Below are 25,352 nucleotides of genomic sequence, written 5' to 3' on the forward strand. Positions count from 1 at the left end.
CAAATGAAACCAGTCATGGTAGAGGGTAGGGGTGAAGGGTGAAGTAATAAATGAGACTATTCATAGGAATAGTAAGAACAACCACAGCAACAACATACACTGCACGTTACAGAACACAAAGCATTTAAAAAGTAATTTGGAAAGGCAGAGGATGAGAGGAAAAGGAAGAAGAAAGGCAGAGAAGGAGGGAGAGTGGGAGGTTGGGCATAAACAAGGAAAGGAGGGATGAAGGAAGGAAGGAAACTAAATCAGTCTCAGACTCTTTTCTTATTGGCTAGACAACAAGAGTAAGAAACGGGGAACCAAAAAAGGTCCTACATAAAGTGCCATCTCTACCCACCCCCATGGACAATGAATGTTATTGAGATCATGGCCATAGTTCACTGAGAACTCTTCAGAAGAACTTATCAGCAAAAAGCAATCAAACCTATGTCTTGACTGCTTTAATACCCTTACAGTCATCTATAAATATTTGGAACTTGACATGAATGAATCATGTATAGCTTGGGAGTAAGAAGGGAGTTAGAAGGAATAAAAGGAAGAATATATTGATTTAGCATGTTCATGAGAGGACCTTAGAGTCGGAAATAGTACAAGCAAGATGGGTAAAGAATCTCATTAATTCTATGTGCTTCCTACGCATTTAATAAGCATAAACCACATAGCATCCAATGTGCTCGCTAACGTTGTGACATAAATATCCACAATCTTGGGAAGACATGGTCTACGTACCCAGCATGTCTGCACATGTAACCCATTAGAATCATGGATCCAAAAAAAAAAAAAAAAAAAAGCAAAACCAAAAACCAAAAACAAAGCTTTGTAACTGATACCTGTACCCAAGGATAATAATAATGAAAATCAATAAATTCATTCAATGTTTACACATACAGCTCTGTGCTAACTAAGCATACAAAATACGTTTTCTCATTTAATCCTTAAAATAGGGATGCTTGCGTGGGTCAGTCAGTTAAGCAGCTGCCTTCGGCTCAGGTCATAATCCTGGAATCCTGGGATCGAGCCCTACATCTGGCTCCCTGTTGATGATGGAGCCAGCTTCTTCTCCCTCTCCCTCTGCTACTCCTCCTGCTTGTGCTCTCTGTCAAATAAGTAAATAAAATCTTTAAAATAAATAAATAATCCTTAAAATAACACAATGAGGTATACAGAACTAGCCTTCATTTTAAAAATGAGAAATCTGATCACAGAGTTTAAGTAACATGTCCAACACTAGGAATAATGATGTCAGTATCCGAACCTGGCAGTCAGCTTCCAAGATTCTGAGCCTAGGATGCCCAATGCAGAAACAATGGGCAATGGTTCGCCCTAGCATCTTGACCAAAACCCCAGATAAGCTTGGAATGATGCACCCTAAGGACGAAGTATGTGAATAAACTTGAGTTCTATTCTAGAATCCAGCCTAATCATGGTCATTGGCCAATGAGATAAATATAGATAACCATCAAAAAGAGCTTCTGATTGTCCACTCAACTCTGAAACCAAATCATGAGTTGAATTTTGGAATAACTGGTGGTTAACGATTCTTCTCTACAGCAATAACCAAAGCATCTCAACCGTAGCCACATTACCATTTGGTCAGCGTATTTTTTTAAAAAAAGAGAATTTTTCTGAGAGACAAATGGAGGAAAAGATAATGAGCCAGTTGAAGTCACAAAGGCTTATTCCCAATATGGGATCCCAGAATGAACGAGCAGACACTATTAAGAGAGAATTCCACATCACCTAAGAAACATAACACAAAACTACATTCGCCTCCTTCCCCCACAGTCTTACTGGATGATACTTATTTCAGGGGCTTGTTTATGTCCTCTTTTATATACAGTGAATTCTAAAGGAATAATAGTAATAATATTAACTATAATGTGCATTCAAACATGAGAACTGCTGAAGAAATTTAAATCTAAATATCTCATGCTCTTCCCTTATCATCAAGTAAGAAATGTTCTCAGTATGTAAACAGCACGCCTGAGTCTCGGCCTTTTTCAGCATTTGACATAAAGAAGGCATTCCCTCAAGTGATCAAGTAATATTCACTGAAGAGTGATCAGAAGTAAGTTGGCAAAGTCTTGGAAGAGAAGGAATAGAGCTCCTCAGAACCGAGCCTGGTGATGTTGAGAGGAAACTCCAAGGATGCCAAGAGGAAGGTTTCCAGCAGCAGGAAGAGTGAAACAGCAGGAAGCATTAGCTCCATGAAGAGGAGACAAGTGTGAATTAGAGAAGAGGCTTGCATTCTTCTACCAATTAAGTGCTTACTATTAGGAGAGCTAAAAACTCTTCAGAATGAATAAATGGGTTAAATAGAAAGAGGATTACCATTTAAGTGGAGCATTCTAACTTTGTTTCAGATCATGGGAATTCTACAAAATCACAAAGGAGAGAATTAGCTGTACAAAATAGTTTAATTTAATGGGAAATTTATTTCAGAAGAGGAGCTAAGGAAAATTTCTGGAGTTAAGTAATGACATTTAGAATTAGGAGACGTTTATGTAAAAGCAATGTCCAAGGATAAAGTTAAGTAATAAGAATTTTCAGAAAGACCTAGAAAAATCTGCGATAGAGACCTGAGGCACTTTGGAAAGAAGAACAAAGAAAAATGTAAGCTCTCTCTCTATAGGAAATAATTAGAATAGAACTTGACCTAAATTAAAGGAAAATACTACAAATATCTGAGTATAAACACAGGATACACACACACACACACACACACACACACTCTCTCTCTCTTTCTCTCTTTCTTACCTTAGAAATCCCCCCAAAGACTAAGATCAAAATGTTACTTCTGTTCCTTTTCTAGTCTAATTAAAACATGAAATGTTGCCTATTGCCTGTTATCAGTTTATGCATGTTATGGGTTAAACAGAAAAATTAATATTAGTTGAGGGTGTCACTTCTCTGCCACATTTATTTTACCAATTCAGAGGAATAGTGATTATAAAAACAAGGCAGAGCTCCAAATTATATACTGAATCATATACGCTAATCCAAGGGGAAAAGCCAAAGTCTTAACTAGTGTTCCCATAAAAAGATACTTTTATAAACTAAAATTTAAGCCTCATTCCAGAAATTATAGGCCAAAATGTTTCCTCAGAATATGAACCCCCTTTTAAACTGTAAAAAGAAAATTCGTAAGATGAAAAAATAAAACCTCCCAATCATAAAATTTCCTCAAAAACCTCCATTATGCTTTTAATTCTTTACTGATTTAGGTCTTTTTTTATTTTTATTTTTAAACCAATTTGAGTAGTTGGAATTGTCTTTTTAATTTAAATTTCATAAGAAAGAGAATCACAATGCACATTCCCTGACCAGATTGTGTGTGGCCTATTTATTCGAAATGTTCGATTCCATATGGATTTCTTCTCTTTTATTTATAACTTCCAGAAAGGATTCTCTGTAATAAGTTAGCAACTCAAGGGCAACCAATTTGAAATCCAGGCCCTGAGAGCACTGTACCTGAGGTCTGCCACCTGCAAGGTTTTCTAGAAGGGCCAGGGAAGGCCCACAAAGCTCGAACTTCTGTGTGGAGCATGAACCAAGTGTGAGCCACAAGTGGGTGGTCCACTGAGGTCAGGGTTAAAGTTCACAGAATAATTTGGAAATTATTCTCCGCTTGGATCTCGTTTATAAGCCTGAGAATACACCCTTTAATTAGAATACAATTTCCAAAGCAACCACTCCCTTGACTTTCCAGAGCTCAGTTATTCTCAGGAAAGTAAAAACAGCCTCATCACACTGACAGCTAACAGTCCCCTATAAATTACGCCTTAAATGTCCAACAAAGAAAGCAGCAGGCATCCGGGACAATGTAGATGTTAGCTGCCAGCCTTCTAACCACTCTCAGGAGCAGAGAGAGAAAGAGAAGTCCTATTAAACCGACTCACTCTCGTCCACTTCTTGCTTATGCAGCTGAGCCGTCCCATGGAAGCTTGGAAAAAGAGTGGGCTGTGCATTTGAAAACGTTCCCACACCCCGGCCGGCCTCATTTTTCTGACAATCCCTGCGTCCAACCAACCTCACACTACAGTGGGAACACTAAAATCAATTCCATGAGAGCCAGCTGCCCGCCTCTTCCACAGTGCTCAGGGAGCCACACAGGACTCCTGGAATGGGAGCCAACCCTGGCCTGACTCACCACAGATGTTCCCCTCCTCCCCCATGCAACTCAGAGCCAGGGCCTTCCTTCCTGGGCCTATTGTTATTACAAAATATTTTACTGGGCCCCTCAAATGTGCTAGATGCTGAAGAGGAAAACACACACCTCCCTCACCTTGGAGTTAAGAGAGACAGGCAGTGAATTATGCAGACGACCACCTACTCTACCGGGAAGGCCAAAGAAGAAAATCCAGACAGCTCTGTGGAGGCCAGTGTCAGGGAGTTGGAACAGCAGAAGCTATCACAGTGTCAAACTTTGAAGTGCTAGCCAGCCTTGAGTCGAGTCTAAAGATGACATAAATCATTCCGTTTTGGCAAATCCAGATATCAGATTTTTCTGGAGACCCAACAAAGTTGCCTTTGCCTAGAAAATGTGTGACCAGGAAGAGGACAAAAATATAGTTTCTGAAATCTGTAATCAGAATTCAGAGTCCAAGGTCACCCGTAAATATTCAGAGAGTCTTGCCAGCTATGTTTCGGGCCAGGGGTGGCATTGCTGCCTTTGGCCTTTTTCTTCCGGATATCCATTCGACTGTCTGTTTCCCCAGTAGCCTTCTCAGAGGGGGCCATAAAACTAGACAGTGGCTCCCAGATGCTCCACTGTCCCTTGGTACAAGCTAAACCATCATTATCTCCAAAGAAACTATTTAATGCAATTTACATTTTTTTTTTTAAATCACTGCCCACCTAACTAGTGTAGACGATAGGGCAAAGAATTTATTTTCAATCCTTTCCCTTTAATGGTATGAATTCTGTAACTAAGATGGAGCTTCACCAAACACTATAGCAAAAATATTTATACTTATTTGTTTACTAGAAAGAATAATTCACTCTTTGAACCTACAGAGGGGAAGTTCCAGGTCTAGAGAACGTGACACAGAACCCGCATTCTGAACAGCACCCTGTGATACTGCTGTTGCCAGACATTCCCACATTCAGATGAAAATACACCAAAGCTTTTGTACATATTCTACAGACTACGTTCAGGAAGAGGAAGAGAGTAAAAAGAAACCAAGTAGTGCTAAAAATGTTAATTGCAAAAAAAAAAAAAAAAAAAAAAAGGAAGAAAGAAAGAAAGAAAAAAAAAAATGACAACAGAAAACCAGTCTGGAATCATTTTGCACAAGAACAGGGACCAGAATGGTACCAATCACCAAAGTGCTGTTTACTGTCCTTTTGCTCTGCCTTTATCTTTTTAGTTTCACAGTCCACTCAGAATTGTCCAACTTCTACTTCATCACTGCTCAAGAAGGAAGTAAGTTTAACTATATCTCTAGAAGAATAAAGTCCAAAATTTACAGGTCAATTCTTCCTTTAGATAAAATAAAAGGATGAAAATGGACAGACGGTATTACTTATATCCTAGTTTTAGCTCTACATCTTAAAATACTCGTGAATATATTTCCAGATAAACTCTGCTGATTTAGAGATTTCTGGGAGAACTACAAGGAACAATTAACTGAAAGCATACTTTCATAGCGATATACCCAAATCACTCTGATTTTCTCTACAAATACTTACTTCGGATGAGTTCGTCATCTGAACAGCTTTCCCAAATGGACTGGTCTTGCATCTCTCCATGTGTGAAGCAGCTATCGGTAGCTTGAGTTACAGTTCTCTCAGTATTTTCTTTATCACATTTTTCTAGATAAAACACAAGATATATTATTAAGTGTTATTTTTCTCTATTTTTTTTTATTTTAAGGTATTTTTTTCCCCAAATGCTTCCAAGTCTGCCATAATTTAAGCAAATGGGAGCTGTATCTCTATCGACTGTTGCATAGGTTGTTGAAGTAGTAACAGATTTACTGAGCACCTACTATGTGACCAGCATCAAAGAAACAGACATGTGTACAGCAAAAATAACCTATTAAGATTATTGTAAGTAGAGCCCCGTGGGTGGCTTAGATGGTTGAGTGTGTGCCTTCGGCTTGGGTCATGATCCCAGGATCCTGGGATTGAGCCCCACACTGGGCTCCCAGCTCAGTGGGGAGTCTGCTTCTCCCTCTCCCTCTGCCTTTCCCCCTGCTCATGCTCCATCTCTCTCAAATAAATAATATTTTAAAAATCTTTTAAAAAAAAGATTATTGTCAGTAAGTCATCATAACACAAGTGGTCTGCCATGACAGAGTCATGTGCAAAGGTCATGTACAAGATGAAAGTGAGTCTGTACATGTAGGGGGCAGGCATGGTAGGGAAAGCACCAAAGGAGAAGAGATCCACTGAACGGCTGGGCTAAAAGACCACAGTTGAACGAGGAGGGACTGAGAAGTGAGAAGGTATAGAAACCAAGTGTAAAGTTCTCTCTGTGGAAGCTTGGGAAAGAGGCAATGACTGTGTTCCGCATCCTCAGAAAGGGAGGCTACTGAGGATGGGAGATTTATGCATGAGTTTATGGGTCCCCGGGGGGAAAAACAGTAAGGAAAAGTAAACCTTTTAGGGACCTTAGAACTCAGACAAAAAGCTAACTGTAACACAAGGTGAAATCCATGTTATAAGAGGTCCAGAGCACTGAAGACGTTTGAAGGAAGAAAAAGAAACTCACCCCGATTCAGAGCTCAAGAAAAGCACTAGAGAAAAAGGTGCATGTTGGACGGTCTTCAAAACATTCGTAGGAATTCTAAAAGCAGGGATGGGAGAAAGGCCATGCCTGGTAGGAGAACGGCAAGGGCAAACTCTACAAGCAAAAAGGTTCCAACACTCTGGAGTGTGAAATACTTTAAGAGGGACATCAGGAGATAAGACTGTAAAGGTTTGATTAGGGACACAGCATGGATATTTGCACACAAAGGTGAGAAATCTGGACCAAATTTAAGGCAAGATAAGTAAGTCAAAGTAGCCACTGAAGCTTTATGAAATGCCTTATCAGAGCCATGCATTAGGAAGATTAATACATTTGTGCACAGCAGTGCCTCAGTCCTGACCGCGCTTTAACTCACCTGGGGCCACTCTTAAAAAAACACACACAGATTCCTGGGCCCCACCACCAAAGACTCTATTTCAATTTGAGTGTGGGACACTTAGGTAATTTTATTGCACTTAATATCCCTGAGAATCACTAGAGTATGGATGTACCTAAGAGGGAGAAGAGAGGAAGGGAAACTAAAATAGAGACTTAGAAGAGTCCAGTTTGATCAGAGTTGAATATACTGAACAAGATGGGAAAGGGGGATGTGAGAATATAATTAGATCTATTTCTCTATCTATCTCTCTATCTATCTAAAACTAGAGCTCTGCATGGATGGGACTAGAGATGAGGGAGCCCTCTCGGTCAGGATTTGACTGGGAAAACCTGGAGGCCAGAAGAATAATTTATTAATCTAAAAAATGTATTTGAACACAGTAGATGTTTAGGCTTTGTGCTAGGCAATGAGGATACAATGAATTGTGAGATGCGACTCGGGCCTTCACGGACATTACAGCTTAGTGGATGAGTTTAGTGTTGCACATTTGAATTTGCAAATCATAAATAAATCAAGTTATAGCTGGAAACAGTGACCTTCCTCGATTTGACTGCTAAAGCCAGTTAAGTGAATGGGCCCATCAGAAGAATTAATACATTAAAATAAGAATACCAAGACGGGCCGTACAATTAGAAAGGAGTCAGAGAAGGACGAGAAGCTGGATGATGTCAAGCCATGGAAGCAAGGAAAGGAAAGAGATTCAAACAGAAGTTGTTAGTCAACTGTGTTAACATTTCCAGTGGAAGGAAAAAATTTCTGCACATGCAAAAGTTTCTCATGTACCATGGGGATTTCACAACAATTGAAAAGTTCTGCCATGAAACACATTTCAACACATGAAAATAAATGGACACCCTCTTAGGACTAAATCCAGAGGCTAAAGTCTCTGAAAAAAAGCAGGGTCTTCAATACTAAGTATTTTCAGAAAGCAAAACCACATTCAGATAGCAGTAAAATATAAATCAGAAGCATGCTAAACCAATATGTTCTAGAAGATTTATGTAACATTTACTCAGCATTATCCGAGAGAAAATGTAATCTTCCTGAGAGGTGTTCGTTTCAATTAAAACCTTGACTTTTTTAAACAACTCCAGAAGTCTTTCCACTGTTACAGTCAATTCAAGGCCTTTCTGAGATTATCAACAGAAGAGCTTTTTTATAAAGACTCACTAGTTTCCATGCACCAGTTCATCAGCACAGTCCTACATACTTGCAGCTACTGTTATGTAGCTAACTGCCGCCAGGTGTCATGCTAGTAGGCTTGATTCAATTAGTAACTTTAATTGAAGCTGAATGAAATTAATTATATAATTTTGAGCTGTTCAAGTTTAATTCCATTAAAATTAATTCATGAAACCAGGGCATTATGAAGCATTGCTGACTAAAAGAAAATAGGTATGAATAAAGCCTCTAGACACACTTGACTCACATTTGAATCATGTCCAATATTCAAGTGCTCAACACAGGCCCTCTAGACTCTCCACTGAATAAATGAAAATGTCATGTGGTCCATACGCACACGGGTCCAGTAGTGACCTACTCGTAAGAGGAACATAAAGTTCCCTCTGCTTTAAATATTTATTAAGGAACAGTCTCACTTTTTTTTTTTTTTTTTTTAAGGTTCCTGATCTGTGAAATTCTAGAGTTCGTTTTTCTTTTTTAACTTGAGGGGAACTCTATCACTCTCTGTCCCATTACGTTCAAGATATAATCACTAAAATGTAATTACTCTCAAATCACAATCATCAGGCTATCCAGCTTCACCTTCTTTGAAAAGTAAATGTCTTGGCCCAAAAGTTGGCCTCAGCTTTTTGCTATGACCCACAGCACCTAGCCCAAAGCAAGGCTCAGAAAAGGTCTTAAGTATAAAAATTAAGTCGACTTTTGCCAATTCTCCACGTCTATAAACTAAACTTCTGTGACCACTAGAGTGCTGTACAGCTTTCTCACATATGTATATTGTTTTATTTACGTATCTGTAACACTTAATGGAATACCTATTCAGCATAATGGTGCACACCTCATAAATGGTGCACAGTTCCATCTAACACTAAAGAAATGCACTGAGGCAGAGGAAGAATTAATTGATAGACAATTATAAGATGAGCACCACGATGTCCAGCCACAGAACCTACTTTACTACAACTTTCAATACCTTGGGTCAGCCACTCCTCACTAAGATGACCTAAAGGCAGTTTCAAAGAGCAGATTTCTAGGATCAGTATAGGTTTATGGCATTACTTCTGAACTGCAGAAGTAGGGCCACCGTCCTGGTTTAATCATTTTGGGTTCACGAAGGTTTGTAGTGGCTATTCATCTAGTGTGTGGTCCCCAAAGACATGTCCCACACATCCCATAGGTAATCAAGTAACTTCATGATCCACGAGATCAGTCTGTATCTTTCTGCAAGAATTCTGTACGCGTATCCAAGCAGCACTCTTCGCTAACTTAACAATCTTTTCTTGAAAAGGGACCTTCATCAGCTCAATAATGCCGTTCTTCGCAGAGCTCCTTAACCATCAAGATGCACAGGTCCCAACCTCAGAGGTCCCAATTCAGGTGGTACAGGAGAAGTTCTGTCATCATCATAGATAGCCAGGTGTGAGGGAAACTGCTCTAAGTTCTTCTGTTCTACACAACTTAGAGAAAACTCGGGAGCGCCTTTTTAACACTGAGATACAGACCTTGCTTTCTGCATCACCTCCTCAAAGGATCCCAAGTAATCAGAAAATGCAAGTTGACCTCATCACCAATACAGAGGTATTCAGTTGTGTCTCCATGCTGGAACAACTATGAGAATATAAAACCTGAAGCACAGTGAACACTCATCACTTCTACTAACAGATGACTACAGAAGCGTGTTTTAGAGACTAAAATAAAAACTGAAGATACCTTAAAGATAACACTAGACCAGAAAATACCTGCCTACTTCTGGCAGCCACTTCCAAAAGGCTGGCTTCCCAAAGAATTCTAGTTACCCTGAATACCGAAGTACAGACGAATCTTTGGCTAGGGTGGTGGGGGGGAACCCCAACAACTACCAAAAACCTCAGCCCTGACCAAAAAAAAAAAAATCCTCTGGCTGGGCAGACCCAGCATACACACAAAACAAGAAACTACAAAACTGAGAGTAATGAAAAATGAACTGGGTTATAATTCTGACTCAGAAACTGACCAGCTGTGTGGCTGGGGCGCATTTTCTTCAACCGGAAGTGAGGGCATTGAGCTGGATGGTTGCAGAGGTCTTTTTTTTTTACTCCAAATTCTGTAACTCTAACTCTGCAAAGGGGCTGAACAGCCAAAACTTCATATACACAATGAAGGGCACTCAGAATAGAGTGGAGGAAATTGGAAAAAAGCCTTTGTAAGGCATTAGATTTAAGTTAATTCTCCAAGAAAATAATAAGCATGAATTAAGCAAAAGAATCAGAGGAAAATAATAAGAATTCTAAGCGATCAATTTAAATACAATATGCCCTACACAGAAATGACTTTCTTACAGGATTAATACTCTTAACTTTGTTATTTTTCTAAAGAAAGGTACGGATGGTGAGAAGCAATCTCTCTCTAATCTCAATCATTCCCACTGACGAAGAAGGAGAAAGAACCAGGTAAACAGAATTTCCATTTAATTAAAAATTCTCTAATATTTTACTTAGTTGACATTATACAAATTTAAAACTTTGAGAGTAAGAATTTTACTTATCTGAGAGCTAGGGAATAACCTAGTTGAATGGTGATTAACAAAAGAAAACTCGAAGAGCATTAAAAATAAGCAAATTCGATAATAATGTATGTACAACATTATGTTATGTTCTATGCACACAACAGCCACTCAGCTTGTATATGGTTGTTAAACAACTTTTTGAAAATGAAACAACACTTCCTTTTGTGGAAAGAGTAAATTAATGAATTTTTGCAATTACAGCATTAGCAATTTTCAAAGGAATTTGATATATAATATTCATTTGATCTTCAGAACCATCAATGATATTTTAAAGAACACATTAGCTCCATTTTACTGATGAGAATACAGAATGAGTCTCAGAGACAGATATGCAGTTGAAAATAGGATCAAAGTCAGAGCTAGAGAGCATCGTGCAGCTCAGCTCATTTCATACCACACCTAGTGCAGAAAGACCCACTGCAACACTCAGCCCTTCAAAATTCCAAAGAAACACATCCTACTCTCGGTCAGTTAGGTTCATTACCAAGTTATACTTTATTTTCAACATAAATTTGGTCCCGGGTAATTTATAACTAGTCCCAGTTCTGCCCATTGTCGGTAGAAACGGTAAAGGTAACCCTTCCTAAACGACAACTCTTCCAACTACTGAAGAGGGATATTCTTTCCAGCAATCTGTCATCAAGCAAATGTACAATCTCAATAGCTAAATGCTGTGAGCACATAATAGTGAAAGAATCTAGTCATGCTGCATAAGGATGATTAGTTTGTCAAAGCTACTAATGAGCTTTTAAACATAAAGTTCTGTATGTGCCACGGGTTTCCAAGAAATGGAGACAATATTGTCATGTAAAAGTCCAGATGTATCTGATTCCTTCCTGACAAAGGAAAAGACTCTCATTAGTTTCTCTGGGACAGAAATACCATCTCTAAACCATAGTTTCCACTAGAAGTGGTTAAGAGCAGAGGATCTCAAATCAGGGCCCTGGGGTCCACCACTAAGCTATAGATCCTGGGAAAACTACTTTTGCCAAAACAGGACCAACAACAGTATCTATCCCATAAGGTGGATGTGGAAAGAAACGGAATCATGCCTGGGAAGCAGAGTTTCTGGTACAGAATAATGGTTCATCCATATTTGCTATTAGTATTTCATTAACTGTTAGGACAATAAGAATCTTTTTTTTTTTTTAAAGATTTTATTTATTTATTTGATAGAGAGAGAAAGATCACAAGTAGACAGAGAGGCAGGCAGAGAGAGGGGGGGGAAGCAGGCTCCCTGCCAGGCAGAGAGCTTGGCATGGGTCTCGATCCCAGGATTCTGGGTTCATGACCTGAGCCGAAGGCTGAGGCTTTAACCCATTTAGCCACCCAGGCGCCCCAATAAAAATCTTTTAAAAAAGCTACCGTATGGGAGCTGTTGAGGACAGTTATCTATTCAATAATCCCTATGTGAAAAACCATGTAAGAAATCTGTTTCTAGACTGAGTATAAGGAAAACTATTGTGGTCTCTGAGAAGCTATATTTTTTTTTCCTTGATGCACAGTGAACATCAAATTTTTTAAAAATGCCTTCTTTTTGACCCAAATTTATAGATAAAATTGAGTGACTCTGACCCTACAGTCTTTCTGTACATTTTGATTTCTGCCATGTTTTGATCTCCTAGATACCTGTATTTTCTATTATTATGTTTTAATATTCTTTTAAAATGTACTATTATAAGCTGCCTTAAATATTCTGCTGAACTAGGCAGAGGTATATCTAAATGCACAAACCAACCATCAAATACATTTTCTACTTGTTATCCAGACTTTATTTGCTTACTTCATGAAAGACTAATATAAACAATGGTGCTTGGCAGAAATCTTAACAAAACCTCATAAAACTTAGTGTAAAATACACATATATTCATATAGAAAAGGAATATACATAGTTTTCTTTATACTTAAATTTGGGGGTTTCTGCATGTTAGGTCTCATCCAATTCAACTTAATATTTGGTAATAATCTATGACAGATCATTTATAATTTACATAAGATATATATTCTTACTGCTACGCAATCTATATTCACGCCTCCTTTTTCTGAAAACAAAATTGCTTTAAACAATTTTTACTCTTCCATTAAAATGCCCGTATTATTTCAGGTGATCTATGTGTGCTCCGGTTTATGAAACCTCAAGTAATCCAAGACTAAAATAACTGGGAAAAGTAAAAATATCTAGGTCTGTTTGTCCCAGAGGCTCAGAACAATGTGGAAATCTACAAATGCTTCCCAAATGTAACCTTTAAAAACCAAAGATAAGGCAGATTTCAGGAAGACCTGAGGCTCTGGAATTTTACTTCTTCACTCACCAAACACAAACAAACCCCTCAAGCCCAATGACATTCAAGAAGCACAGCAAAACCACCTGCTTTGCCTAATGCTCTCGAATGGATCAAAATCTCATTGTCCAAAAACAACAAACAACAACAACAAAAAAAAAACAAAGCATTTTTAACAGATGAATGAGCATATGCATAAAATTTCATAATTCTGTAAAGACCATAAATTATATAAGCACAGGTCATTATGAAATTTACAGACATAAATGCCTAAATCAATTGAATTGAGTCACTGTTACCAATATTTTGAAAAGTTAAGACTTCTGAGCAAAATCTAAAATGCACTCCCTCAAAGGGTCTCTTATGCATTCAGAGGCTTAAGGTGCATTTACACGCACGAGTGATACAAATGACACTGACTGGACTAGTTCACAGGGTGGGGATAGGGAGAGCAGGTTATACACACAGCACAGTGGAAAACAATTCCGCAATCAGATCAACATACAATTGAATATGACTATGCAAAAGAATAGGTACAAAATGCCGCTTTAGTTCCGGTAATATCTCAATCGGGGCTCTAAATAAACGGCAGAAGGAGCAGGGAGAGGTGAGGTGACAGCGAGCTCCTACTGGCAACCAGGACACATTACTTCAGTCACGTTTTATCTCCTCCCTTTGACATCTAAACTACAGTTCCTTGTCCTAAAGATATATTTTCAGGATGACCTACCCTGAGGCCTAGTGAACTCCCGCCTCTTCAAATAGATGTTCAATTGTGTTCTTTCAACCCAGTATACTCATGCTAACACCAAACACTCATGGGCTCATGGAATTTGGAGTTAGATGGGCTTTTAGAGGTCTCAACCCAACCTGATAACCTGAAGTCAGATGAATACTTATCACCATCAAATATTCCTGAGAACAACCCAAGGAGCGAAGGCAGGAACTGGGACACAGCTTCAGCACATCGCTCACCCCAGTCTGGGACTGTTGTGACAATTCAAAGACTTTCCTCACAATTGGCTTAAAATCTACTTCCCTGTCTTTTTCACCGATTCATCGTATTTTGCTCTTTGCAATCTAAGACTAATCTTCCTTCCATGTGACAGTCTCATCTTAGAAAATATCTCCTGCTCTTGTGTCTTTATCTTCTCTGTGCTAAACACCCTTAATTTCTTCAGTGGCTTTTCAGGGCCTTCTTTTAAGTTCTGCCCACCTTTATGGACAGGACAGTCTTCTTCATCTTGTCTAGAAAGCTATTATGAGTTTTGTCTTACTGACTGCGAGAACACAGAGAAGCCATATCTACAGCAGTTCTCTTGCTTAGTAAATGACTAAGCCTATGACAAAAAGGAACTGAGGACTCTGACATCTTCCCCTTTTCTTAAAATGAGGTCACACACCCATCTTTAGTCTTTTCATGATCACTGTTTTAACTGCCACAATTCTAAAACTTTTCTGTTACCTCTCAGTTCTATCAGGTGGAGATGAACCCTTAACATGGTACTGTTATGAGAATGAAGGCCAACGGAAATCAAAAGTGAACCAAAGGGGGTTGGTTCTTCTGCAAACGCTTTTTCACAGCTATGATTTGAGTCCAATCCTGATATAGGTTAAGTGACAGAGGATGGAGAAGAGCATTTCACAGAGCAGTGAAACCATAAATAAAATAATGATAAGAGAATCAGAGCTGGGGGCACCTGGGTGGCTCAGTGGGTTAAGCCTCTGCCTTCAGCTCAGGTCATGATCTCAGGGTCCTGGGATCGAGCCCTACATCGGGATCTCTGCTAGGCAGGGAGCCTGCTTCCCTCTCTCTCTCTGCCTGCCTCTCTGCCTACTTGTGATCACTCTCTCTCTGTCAAATAAATAAATAAAACATTTTAAAAAAAAAAAGAGAGAGAATCAGAGCTGTACTGGAATTTATTTTTTGGACTTCAGAATGATAGAGATTATAGGTCATGGAATTTATCCTCTCTGGTACTTCTCCTAAAGGCCCAAACTAGAAACCTCTCATAGAATTCACTAACCTGGCTTCTTTTCTTTGAGACACTGCCTTCTTTGGATTCTCCTGTAAGACAACCAACCCATGCTGGCTCCATAATCTTTGTAATCTCATTAACTTCCAGGAGGGACCATAATGACCAACTCTAGGAGACAAACTTCTAGATCCATTATTCTAGGCCTATTCCCATGTCCTGACCTACAAATCTTAAGTTAACTCTACATCAGTACATCTTTAGCAACTCCAGCTCAACATTTCTTAAAAGTCATCACTTCTCTTCTGTCCTGTTTCTCCAACTATAGTCCGTATCTTGGTTAATGGTATTCAGACTCATCTTTCAATTCTCTCTTTTCCCGGCCCCAACAAAATCAATTATGAGACTGAGCTACTTACAACTTCCCAATTTCTCTCAGATGCAGACTTTTTTTTTCCTGTGTCCACTACCAGTGCCACCAATCCTTATCTCCTCCAACCAGAAATACTTTCAACACAAAGACTGAATATGCTATGCCTCAGCTCAAGAAAAATTAAATTCATTTTGCATACTGATGAAAAATTGGTATAGTTATTTTCATGTTGTATACATCTTAGTATAAGCTCCTACACCTTCCCCATGCTCCGTAATTTCATCTCGCATTTTGGTGAGAAATAGAGTAATACCCCTCAGAAAATGCATGTTGCTTAAATGATGGAAAAACGAAGAACAGAGTAGGTCCACATTTCTAGAGCCCAAAAGATCAAGAGCTGATCCATGACGGAAAAGAGTAGGAGGACTATATCTTGAAGGGGAAGCCAGTTCCTTTGTACTCTGCCAGCTGCCTTCGGAGCGCCTGTCACCTACTCAACCACAAATTGCTTTATTTTTAGTGCTCAACTCTGCATAATCCAAACCATAAAGACCTACAAACTGCGAGTTCTTCAGAGGGGCTCACGAGCAGTCCAACCCAGCAAAACTGACTCGTTGCCATTCTGAGTTTCTCATTCAACCTCCGAATTTGTATGCTCCAGAACTACACCCGTCAGTTGGCAACTGGCCATCAACTCATCTGTCACACGGTTCTTGTTGGAATGTGCAACTGATGTTTAGACAAGGAATTAAAATTTAATTTGGCACACTTATATCTCATCCTCTCTCTCTCGCCTACTTTATAAATTCCTTGTGGGCAAACGCTGCATGACACATTTTTAATCTTCACAGGACTGTGTACGTAGTAGGCACACAAAAAAATGTTTGTTAACAGGGTTTCTCTTCAAACATGTCAATAATGAAATCTATGTACTGGCATGAAAATTAACTTCAGACTTGACTCCTGAAATGACTAAAAAATTCAGGCATAAAAGCACATGCATATGAATCATCTCACTTCAGGTCACATGGGTGTGAATCCGAAAACAGAAGTGGACTGCAAGTAGAAACCACAAACGAAATTAATGTTAAAATAACTCTGTTCACAGCTCCTACTTAGTGAACCCTAACTGATTAAATTAAAATCTTTTAAAATACAACTCGATTTCAAAAACAAAGTTAAAAGCTTTCCTTCTTCGGAATACGTGTGCTGACATGAAAAGAAGATACGAAAAGTTTAACTTTGGGAAAGGAGGAGAAGAGGGAAGGGAAAAAGAGACAGAGCCACGAAGATAAAGTGCACAAACTGGTGCACAAACACATGTAAGATTAGGTCAGCAGGAAGGACTGAAGCGTCCTTCACCTGCTCCACTGACTCACCAACATCCAAGTAGCCAAACATCCAGAATCTAGCCAGTGCAGAATCTGTCTTCCCTTAACAAAAACTGATTATAAAGACCTTTAGAAACAGAAACATAAAAATCACATCCCTTGCCTTTACATATGGTAGAATAATTACATTATCTCAGAAAGACAATTTGGTTGAATTGTTATCCTCTGTTGTTGCTTATTGTATCGTTCTAATTTTCCATTTGCAAATGGCTTAACTTTAGATTGTGTCGATTTACGCTTCCTTATTTCCCCCAAATCTTTTATTATTATAAAAATATAATGCTGGTAAAATAATTGCACACAGCTATTAGAACTTTCCATGAAATCACCTCAACAAGATCCAGGAAATAAGGTTCAAAGAAACAGGAAAGACTCTTACACACCCAAAAATTCCAATTTCCCCACTAGCTCTATAAAGGTCATTCAATTTATATATATATATATATATATATATATATACACACACACACATACATACATATATATATATATATACACACACACACATACATACATATATATATATATACACACACACATATATATGTATATTTTTATATGTATTATATTTACTATTTGTATATTTATTATTTATATTTTATATGTATATATTTTATTTATACACACACACACACACACACACACACACACACACATATATATATATATATATTTTTTTTTTTTTTTTTTAAATAAAAAATCCTTGTATGTTAACTGACCAAACAAGGCCAACAGACACAGTTCTTGCTGCCCTGAAACCTTTGCCTGCCAGTTGCACTTCTGGTCTCTCTGGCTCCCCATATACCCTAGAACACAAGATTAGTTAGAAGAAACACACTCTTCCCACACATGTATAATCCTCCTCCCTTGTCCCTGCTTCCACCCTGCCAACCTCCAACCCTTTGTTAATTCCAAAAATTCATTCTATCAGCTTCTATTCTCAAGCTCCTTCCTGCTCCTTGCTGAGAAAGGCAATCAACCATGCTGACCTTGTCCACTAAAAATTCATGCCATTCATTCTTAGTTAAGCCCTCAGTGTTACTGAGCAGACTTTTGTTTGCCCCAGATTGAATCCCTCTTGAATACTTCATTCTTTGAAATCTTTTCCACTCATCTCAAATTTCTCAGCTCATCCTAAAACCACCCCCCAGTCTTGCTCCCAGGAAATGTTACAATCTACTCTGCTGAGAAGATCGAGGCCTCCCAGAATCTCTTTTTCCTATCAAACTTTCTCTAGATTATCATTCATCATTTTCTCCCATACCCATCTGAAAAGGGAATATTCTCTACTTTCCTAAGACTGGTCTCTGTCCCATTTGGTCCCAGAATTTTACTCTTTCAATTACACACACCCATCACACCATCACTATGCTCCATATACTTTCATCTTCAATCTCTCTATCCTCTAAATTTCTTTCCATTAGCATGTGATGAGCATGTTCAAAATCTACCCATCCAACAGAAACCTTCTATACACCATACTTCTCCCTTACCAGACTGCAATTTTGTTCATCTTCCACGACCACTAAACCTCTAATGTTTCTGTGACCACTCCTTATGGTCCTTCTGCATTCTTTTCCTTCTCCTAAGAGTGCCCATACCTCCAAGTCTGCCCCTCAGTCCTCTCTCTCATTCTTGTGCCCATCCATCAGCTACCTGGTGGTGAACTTTTAGCCTAGGGGCCTGACCCTCACCATTCTCCTAGGTACAAGTTCCACTTTTCCATGGTTTATTGGCTCTCCTGTCAAGGGATAAGTTCTAGGAACCAACGGGATCAAAAGATGACTCAACAGCTCCTCCTATGTTGCCACTCAGGCCAAAATGGCAAACCTGTGGACTACCTTAATTTTTTACCTTTCCAGCATCTCCCATATTAAATATGTTGTCCAATTATATCAATTGAATTCAACAAAATTTGGACACTGTGCTTTAGGAGTCACAGATGATGAGTAAAAATAAAAAGCCTTCCAGGGGCTCTCATATCTAGGTAGAACTCTATCCTACTTTTGCTATAGTTCTTAAACTAATTTTCTCAATTCTACTCCTACTGGTGCTGCCCTGCGTCCTCTTTTGTCAGGTGACAATAATAGCTTCCTGGATAATCACTACCTTCACTCTTGCCCCGCCCACCAACCCCATCCTTTGTACTGCCACCAGATTTATTTTCCTAAAAATACCACCTTGGTCCTGTCCTTCCCTTTCTCAAGAACTTTTAATGGTTCACCACTGTTCACAGTAAAGGATATTCAAACACTTCCATGGAGAATTAGGGCCATCCTCAAAATCATCTCAGTTTATCTTCTCAACCTTATTTCACTCTTGCTTTCTTCCTACAATCCATACAATGGGTTTAGCAAAGTACTTAGCATTCTATAGTAATTCCCTCCAAGCTCTGCTTCCCACCATCTATCTCACAGAGCTGAGTCCTGCGATCATGGTTCTTCATCCAGCTCAAATCAAGTTTCCCTTGAGGTTTTTCCAAATGCCCCAGCTAGAGATACTTTCTCACTTCCATGTTCTGCCTTCACACTTCCTTCGTACATCTGTTATAGCACCTATCAGTCTACCTTGCATGATAGTTATGGGTGAATGTATGTATTTCCCCATCGTTCTGTGAGACCCTGATTTCATTCAGTCTATTTCTCTCTGTACTTGTCACATAACAAGATTCAATTGATCACTGTTTCTACAAGACAGGATCACTGAGATTCCAAAACTCCAGCTCACAAAGGAACACAACTAACGTGCAAATTATGCAATCTTTGCCTCATTATTCCATAATCCTGGGATCTCCAAAGAAAAGTGTAGGGTGGCAGGACAAGAATATCTGCTGAAATGGTGGAAGACAGTATAAAAATATCTGTTTCACTTATTTTTATCTCATCTGCCTACAACTCTTATTTATGTATTTCTTTTCTAATGTTCACACACAATACATTTGTATGGTGGTAAACAAAATTTAAGAAAATTCTTTGAAGATGAATACTCAGCACTATTTTTATTAACTGGGTAGGTAATAAAAATGCTGAAGACCAGTAATACAGAGTGATAGCACTGAAAATTTGGAACTTGAAAAAGAGACTTTCTAAAAGCTTTCTGAATTCTTTCTACTAAAAAAAAAAAAAGAGAGACTTACTAGAAATCTATGATAACTTGTCTTTCTACAGATAAAAGACTCTAAAACAATGATTTCCAACCAGAAATAAAGAGCACATGGAGCCTGTTAAAAGTGAAGATTCTTGAGCCTTCCACCTAGAAATGGACACTTTAAGTCTAGAGAGGGACCAAAAATGTCAGTTGCCTCGAGAGATCAGGATAGCATCTCAACACTACTGACATTCTAAGGCCAGATAATTCTTTGTTGTAAGGAGCTGTTCTGTGCTGTGCATTCTAAGATATTTTGCATTAACCCTTGCTTCTACCCACTAGATCCCAGGAGGACCCACTCCACTCCCTGCATGTCTACTAAACAGGCCTCCAGATGTTGCCAAATATCTCTTGGAAACACGGTCATCCGCGACTGGAACCAGAGACAGAAGCTATCCAAAGATGACACACTTTGAGAAATGCTATCCTTAACCAGAAGGATAAAACAATATGATACAAATAGAAGAACATGAGTATTATAAGCATAAACTGCATAAAATGAAATAAACAGGCTTCTCATAAAGGAAATCTGATTAGCCACTATAAACTCCTGACAACTCAGCTATTCTTCTAAGTCGAAGCTCTTCTTATGTAATTTCAACTCAAAGATTTTCTCCCTAGCTTCTATTTTAAATTATTTTTAATTAACTTCACTGGCATTTTGCATCCTGCTACGAAAAGTCTGCCTAATAGTCTCAGAGGACTCTCCCAAGAGAAAAGAGTGCATTAAATCACACATTATCACATTAAAGTATATTCTAGCACTCACAGTCCAACAGTCTAAGTCTTGGCTAATGCAAGAGGGCGTGTGGGGGGTGGGGGGCGTGATGCAGGGACTGGAACAGGCTCAAATGATTCACAGTATCCAAAGCCTATTATCTTTAATTCATCCAGCCGTAGGAAACAGTTGTATTCTCTCCTTCAACCACATTTATCACAATGACATATATTCCACAATTTGTGGTTCTACCCTGATTTCTACTGACTGCATAAGACCTTGGCCAAGTCACTTAAGTTCTTTGGGCAACCTTTCTAAAAATTGAGCAAGTTGGACAAAATTATTTCTAAAAACCCTCTGGTTACAAGTCCCAAATGTATGGGTGAAGTATTTAATTAAAAAGCTCTTTCCGCTGTATGGATTCTAGTAACTATTGCACCAAAAGGTAAGTACTTATATTTTCTATGTTGATAACACAATGAATTTTAAAATGTCTAATCTGAAAAAGAAAAAAATGACAATTTGATGAACCACATACACAACATCCACATCTTTTAAATTTAAATTCAATTAATTAACATACAACATATTAGGATCCACTCTCTCTTAAAATGATACTACATTTTACTCATCCTTCATCTACTAAGGTGAAGGATGATATACGATGAATACGATTTACGTATTACTCATCCTTCACCTACTAAGACATTTATACAGGTTCTCTGCATAATTATATGTTTACGTGCTATTTTCTGTAACAGAGATAACAGATCAGTTGCCTAGAGGCCATTTCCAGCTTGAAAGTGTAGTTGTTTGTTGGCCTGGACAAAGAATGTATTTAATCAATAGCCAACTTTTAATCAGGGAGATATGATACATAAAAACCTGTATTTCCAGTGTCTCTTGAAATACTGGAAGATATTAGCCCAAATGGCAACAATGAGCTGGAGCCTCCTGGCCCATGAGCCATCCTATGGCCCACAATGCCTGCTGCTCCCTCTCTTCTGACATCCATCCTGGGTCCTGGTTCCCTCTCACAGCCTGGAGCATATGAGCTTATGTCCTTGCTCTGTAACAATTTTCAAAATACACTGAAAATACTTTTAATGCTTTCAAAGTAATAGAATTTTCCTTCCAGAATCACAGGAAAAGAGTAGAAATTTTGAAGAAAGAGAACTATGCTTTTAATAAGAAAAACCTTCCTAACTCTGAATGCTGATGAGTAAAACGAGCTACACTTTGGGGTCTAACTAACCACCTGAAAGAATGGAGAAAGGAATGCTAGAGTTGATGGTGAGTTCACTATAGACCCCCTAAAATGTCTTATAACCTGAACATTATAGGTCCTCAGTTAGCAGTATGGATAGCTCTTCATAATCCAGTAATAAATGTATAGGTTTTATGTTGTCATCTATGTATCTTTGTTTACAAGTTAAGACTTGACCTTCTATGTCCCGCTCATGAAAAGGTATTTTCCGCTAATTTTCTTACAACACTCCATTCTTCTCACTGATTTCAATATATAAAAATTTTAAATTAAGTTTCCATTAACTAAGCACCCACAACTTACCAGAGAATCATTAAATTGTTCTTCTGAAAGGATGATAAAAGAATCCAAGGACAGAAGGAAGAGGATAAAACAACTCAAGCAAGAGCTTGAGAGTTAAGTGCTCTGTGAGCAAAGCTGCTCTCTTCACTAATGTCTTTACCAGTAAAACCAACCTAACCATGGAAGGCAGCATCTTGAAGCTCTTATTCTACCTACTGGCTCAATTTTTTTTTTCTTTCAATACACTTTATGAAATCTGCTTGTTTGAGACACAGTATTATAACAAGATTCTGAGAATTCTTTTTCTTAAAAGATCAACTTTGTATTACGGTTACAATTAAATTGATGCCTATTTAAAGGATGTTGTGAGTCAAAGATAAACTAGTAAAAAAGCACCATATAACTACGTTGTGAAGGATAAGCCAATTTTCAGGTATAATATAGTCCAACAGTTTCCACACTGATAATGTAGGTGTTGTATGCAGTCAGTTGCACCTCAGACCATTCTAGATGACCACTTCTTAATGCCAGATCCTGGGGTATTCTACAGCATTGCATTTGCACAGGTATATTTAGTACCACTGCAAGTTCTGACTCTGAAGATGCATTATTAAACTTGGACACTGTAGATATCACTATGTCAAATCAACTGTTTTTGTAGTATATCTGATGTGGATTTTGACATAAGCATCGTTTAACAAGAGTGATTAACAGCTCACGTGTGAACATAAACATCAATGAGTCGATAAGACTATGAAGGGCATGCCCAACAAGAAAATGACTATGTTGGCAATACAGAGTGAAGAACGTGGGCTGCTTCTGGGAAAATATGTTGATCATTCTAGCTCTCTGATTCGTTCTATTTGTTCTTCAGAAAAAAATGACTGTTTAGAAGCAAAAGGCAATGATAAACATACTTCAATTTAACAGCCCTGAATGCCAGAACATTCTAATTTAGTCATGGATGTTTTCTGCAAAACCTTTTCTGAGTTCAACATTAACTTCTTCTTTTCCATTTCTGCTGCCTTAACAAACACAAATGCCATCACAAAAACAAAATCCCAAAAAGCTCACTACATTATGGTCAAAGGAAAAGAAAAGCTATCAGATATGCTTAAAATCAAGAGTATAAAGTAGGTTTCTGAGATCTGGAACATTTAGCTTATATCAATATCAGAACTTTTTAAATCAGAGCCACGCTTAGAGGAAAATGCATCTGAAGAGTAAGGTCCTTGTTCACTGTTGCCATCGAAGACCTGAAGTAGGTTACCTTCAAGAGAAAAAAGATACTGCCTGACTTGTTTATAAGCTTCTTAGGGAAGTTTCCCAGAAACAAGATTAGTTTCTCTATAGGTTGCCTGTGTTTACACTTTGGAAGAACACAAAGGAGCTAATTAATTCTTGGAAAGTGTTTCTTTTAAAGCATATTTATTTCAAAACAAAACAGTTATTGAAACATCTGTGAGAGTCATTCCCAAGCAGTGGGTCACAGAAACCTGGATCATCAACGGAGTCACAGGGTGGCCCACAATAAACAGAAAGATGAACAAAGAGCGCATACTTGGTCAGAGAGCAGCAGCACACCGGGATCTGATGAAGACACTAGAACCGAAGCGAAGCAGGGGAGGGAGGGATCCCACATATTTGAGTCTTAGGCCCCAAAATGCATATGCTTAAGAAAGACCAGTCATGTCATCCCCTTTCCCCCCCGCAACCAAAGGAAGGGGGAGTGGAAGGACCAGCGGATCCCGCCCTCTTATCCGGTTGTTGATCTGGGGCAGGAGTCCTGGAGAACTTGTTTGAGTAACAGTAACTGTGCAAAAGTTCACAACTACGAGGTGAGAATCCGTCCTCCCTGCACCAACCTCCACCCCTCCGCCCCCGATCAGTAAACGTGTGAACAAATTTTTAAAATGCGACAATGACAAAGCGTCTTGCAACTTGCAAGCCGGCACTCACCCTGGGCTGGGGCGCCCAGCCGGCCGCAGCCCGCCTCGGCCCCGCGCTGGGGCCCGGGAGCGAGGGCTTCACCCGCGCCGGACATGGGCCGCGCCACGGAGCCGCGCCGCGCTGCCGCCTAGCTCTCCGCCCCGGGGGCGGACCGAAGGGCTCTTAGGTGTTGGGTGCAGAGGACTGACTGCTTCTGGCGGAAAAAAAAAAAAAGTGTTTTTAGAGACCAGCACACCACCCTTACGGGACATTCCCTCCCCCTCCGCTTCCCTCCCCCAAACCCCACCCCAGAGAAGTTTTGATTTGAAACCCGGGAGGAAAACTGCTAGCCCGCGCGTTGACAGTGGGGGTGGGAGTGGGGAGGGAGGCGCTGAAGGCGGGCGGGGAAGGGAGACTGGATTTGGAAGCTTGGGGAAGGGGACCAAACCCCTCATCCTCCTCCTGGCCGGGCCGACCACCACCTACCTCAGCATCCCCCCAACTCTCTCAAAGCCCTTTCTTCCTCCTCCTCTTCCGCCCGGAAAGTTAGCAAAGCTCTGGCAGCGGCGGCATCTTGCCCCAGCGGCCTGGCAGCGCTGGCGGCCGCCCCGGCGCGTCCCTCCCCGCCTCCCTCCGGCTCAGCCCAGACACTGCAGTGGCGGCAAGTGCGCCAGCGGCCGTTCCTCTGACTCCGAGCTCTCCGCCCCCTCTTTCCAGCCAGCTCAGTCCGGCCCGTTCCCCTCGGAGGGGGACTGTTCCCCTTCTGCCTCTCTTTTCCCCTTCTGCCTCTCTTTTCCCCGTCCAACCCCCTCCACTCCTGAAACACTTTTCCTCTGTTGCTCTTTTTCATCATATCCGGATCACTCTTGGCGGGTGGCCCGAGCCCGGGGGCGGTACAATGTGGGCTCCCTCTCGCCCAAGCCCTCTGGGTCAGGAGGCCAAAGCCTGAATGGGCTGGCTCAGAGCAAGGGGTTCTTCTAAGGGCTGGGAGAAAGGAGAGAGTTGGCTGGTCCCTGGCTGCCCTGGCATCTTCCGGGCCATACTCACCCCAATCCCTCTCTCCCAGCCTTTCTTCCCTATCCTGTCCCAGACCTACTGAAGCTCTGGGAACTATCTGAATGAAG

The 25,352-nt window shown here is 39.8% G+C and overlaps 1 protein-coding gene across 3 annotated transcripts in view; it reads right to left on the minus strand.

The window, feature by feature from the left end:
• The window catches only part of LOC111151961 (MyoD family inhibitor domain containing), an 87,520-nt gene extending 62,619 nt beyond the window's left edge, over window positions 1-24,901 (minus strand). Inside the window, exons 1-3 of one of the 3 annotated variants that reach the window (XM_022510209.1) lie at window positions 24,715-24,901; window positions 24,259-24,439; window positions 5,695-5,817 (exon numbers count right to left, since the gene is read on the minus strand). In XM_022510209.1, the coding sequence (XP_022365917.1) occupies window positions 5,695-5,817; window positions 24,259-24,343 (208 nt within the window). In that variant the 5' untranslated portion in view covers window positions 24,344-24,439; window positions 24,715-24,901. Of the gene's footprint in view, window positions 1-5,694; window positions 5,818-16,873; window positions 16,968-24,258; window positions 24,443-24,714 lie in introns of those variants that run through there. The other 2 variants (XM_022510208.1, XM_022510210.1) reach the window with 2 other exon arrangements.
• Window positions 24,902-25,352: the final 451 nt, after the last annotated feature.

Source organism: Enhydra lutris, unplaced genomic scaffold (assembly GCF_002288905.1).
Source record: "Enhydra lutris kenyoni isolate GAN:26980312 unplaced genomic scaffold, ASM228890v2 scaffoldscaffold27, whole genome shotgun sequence".
NCBI classification, from domain to species: Eukaryota; Metazoa; Chordata; class Mammalia; order Carnivora; family Mustelidae; genus Enhydra; species Enhydra lutris.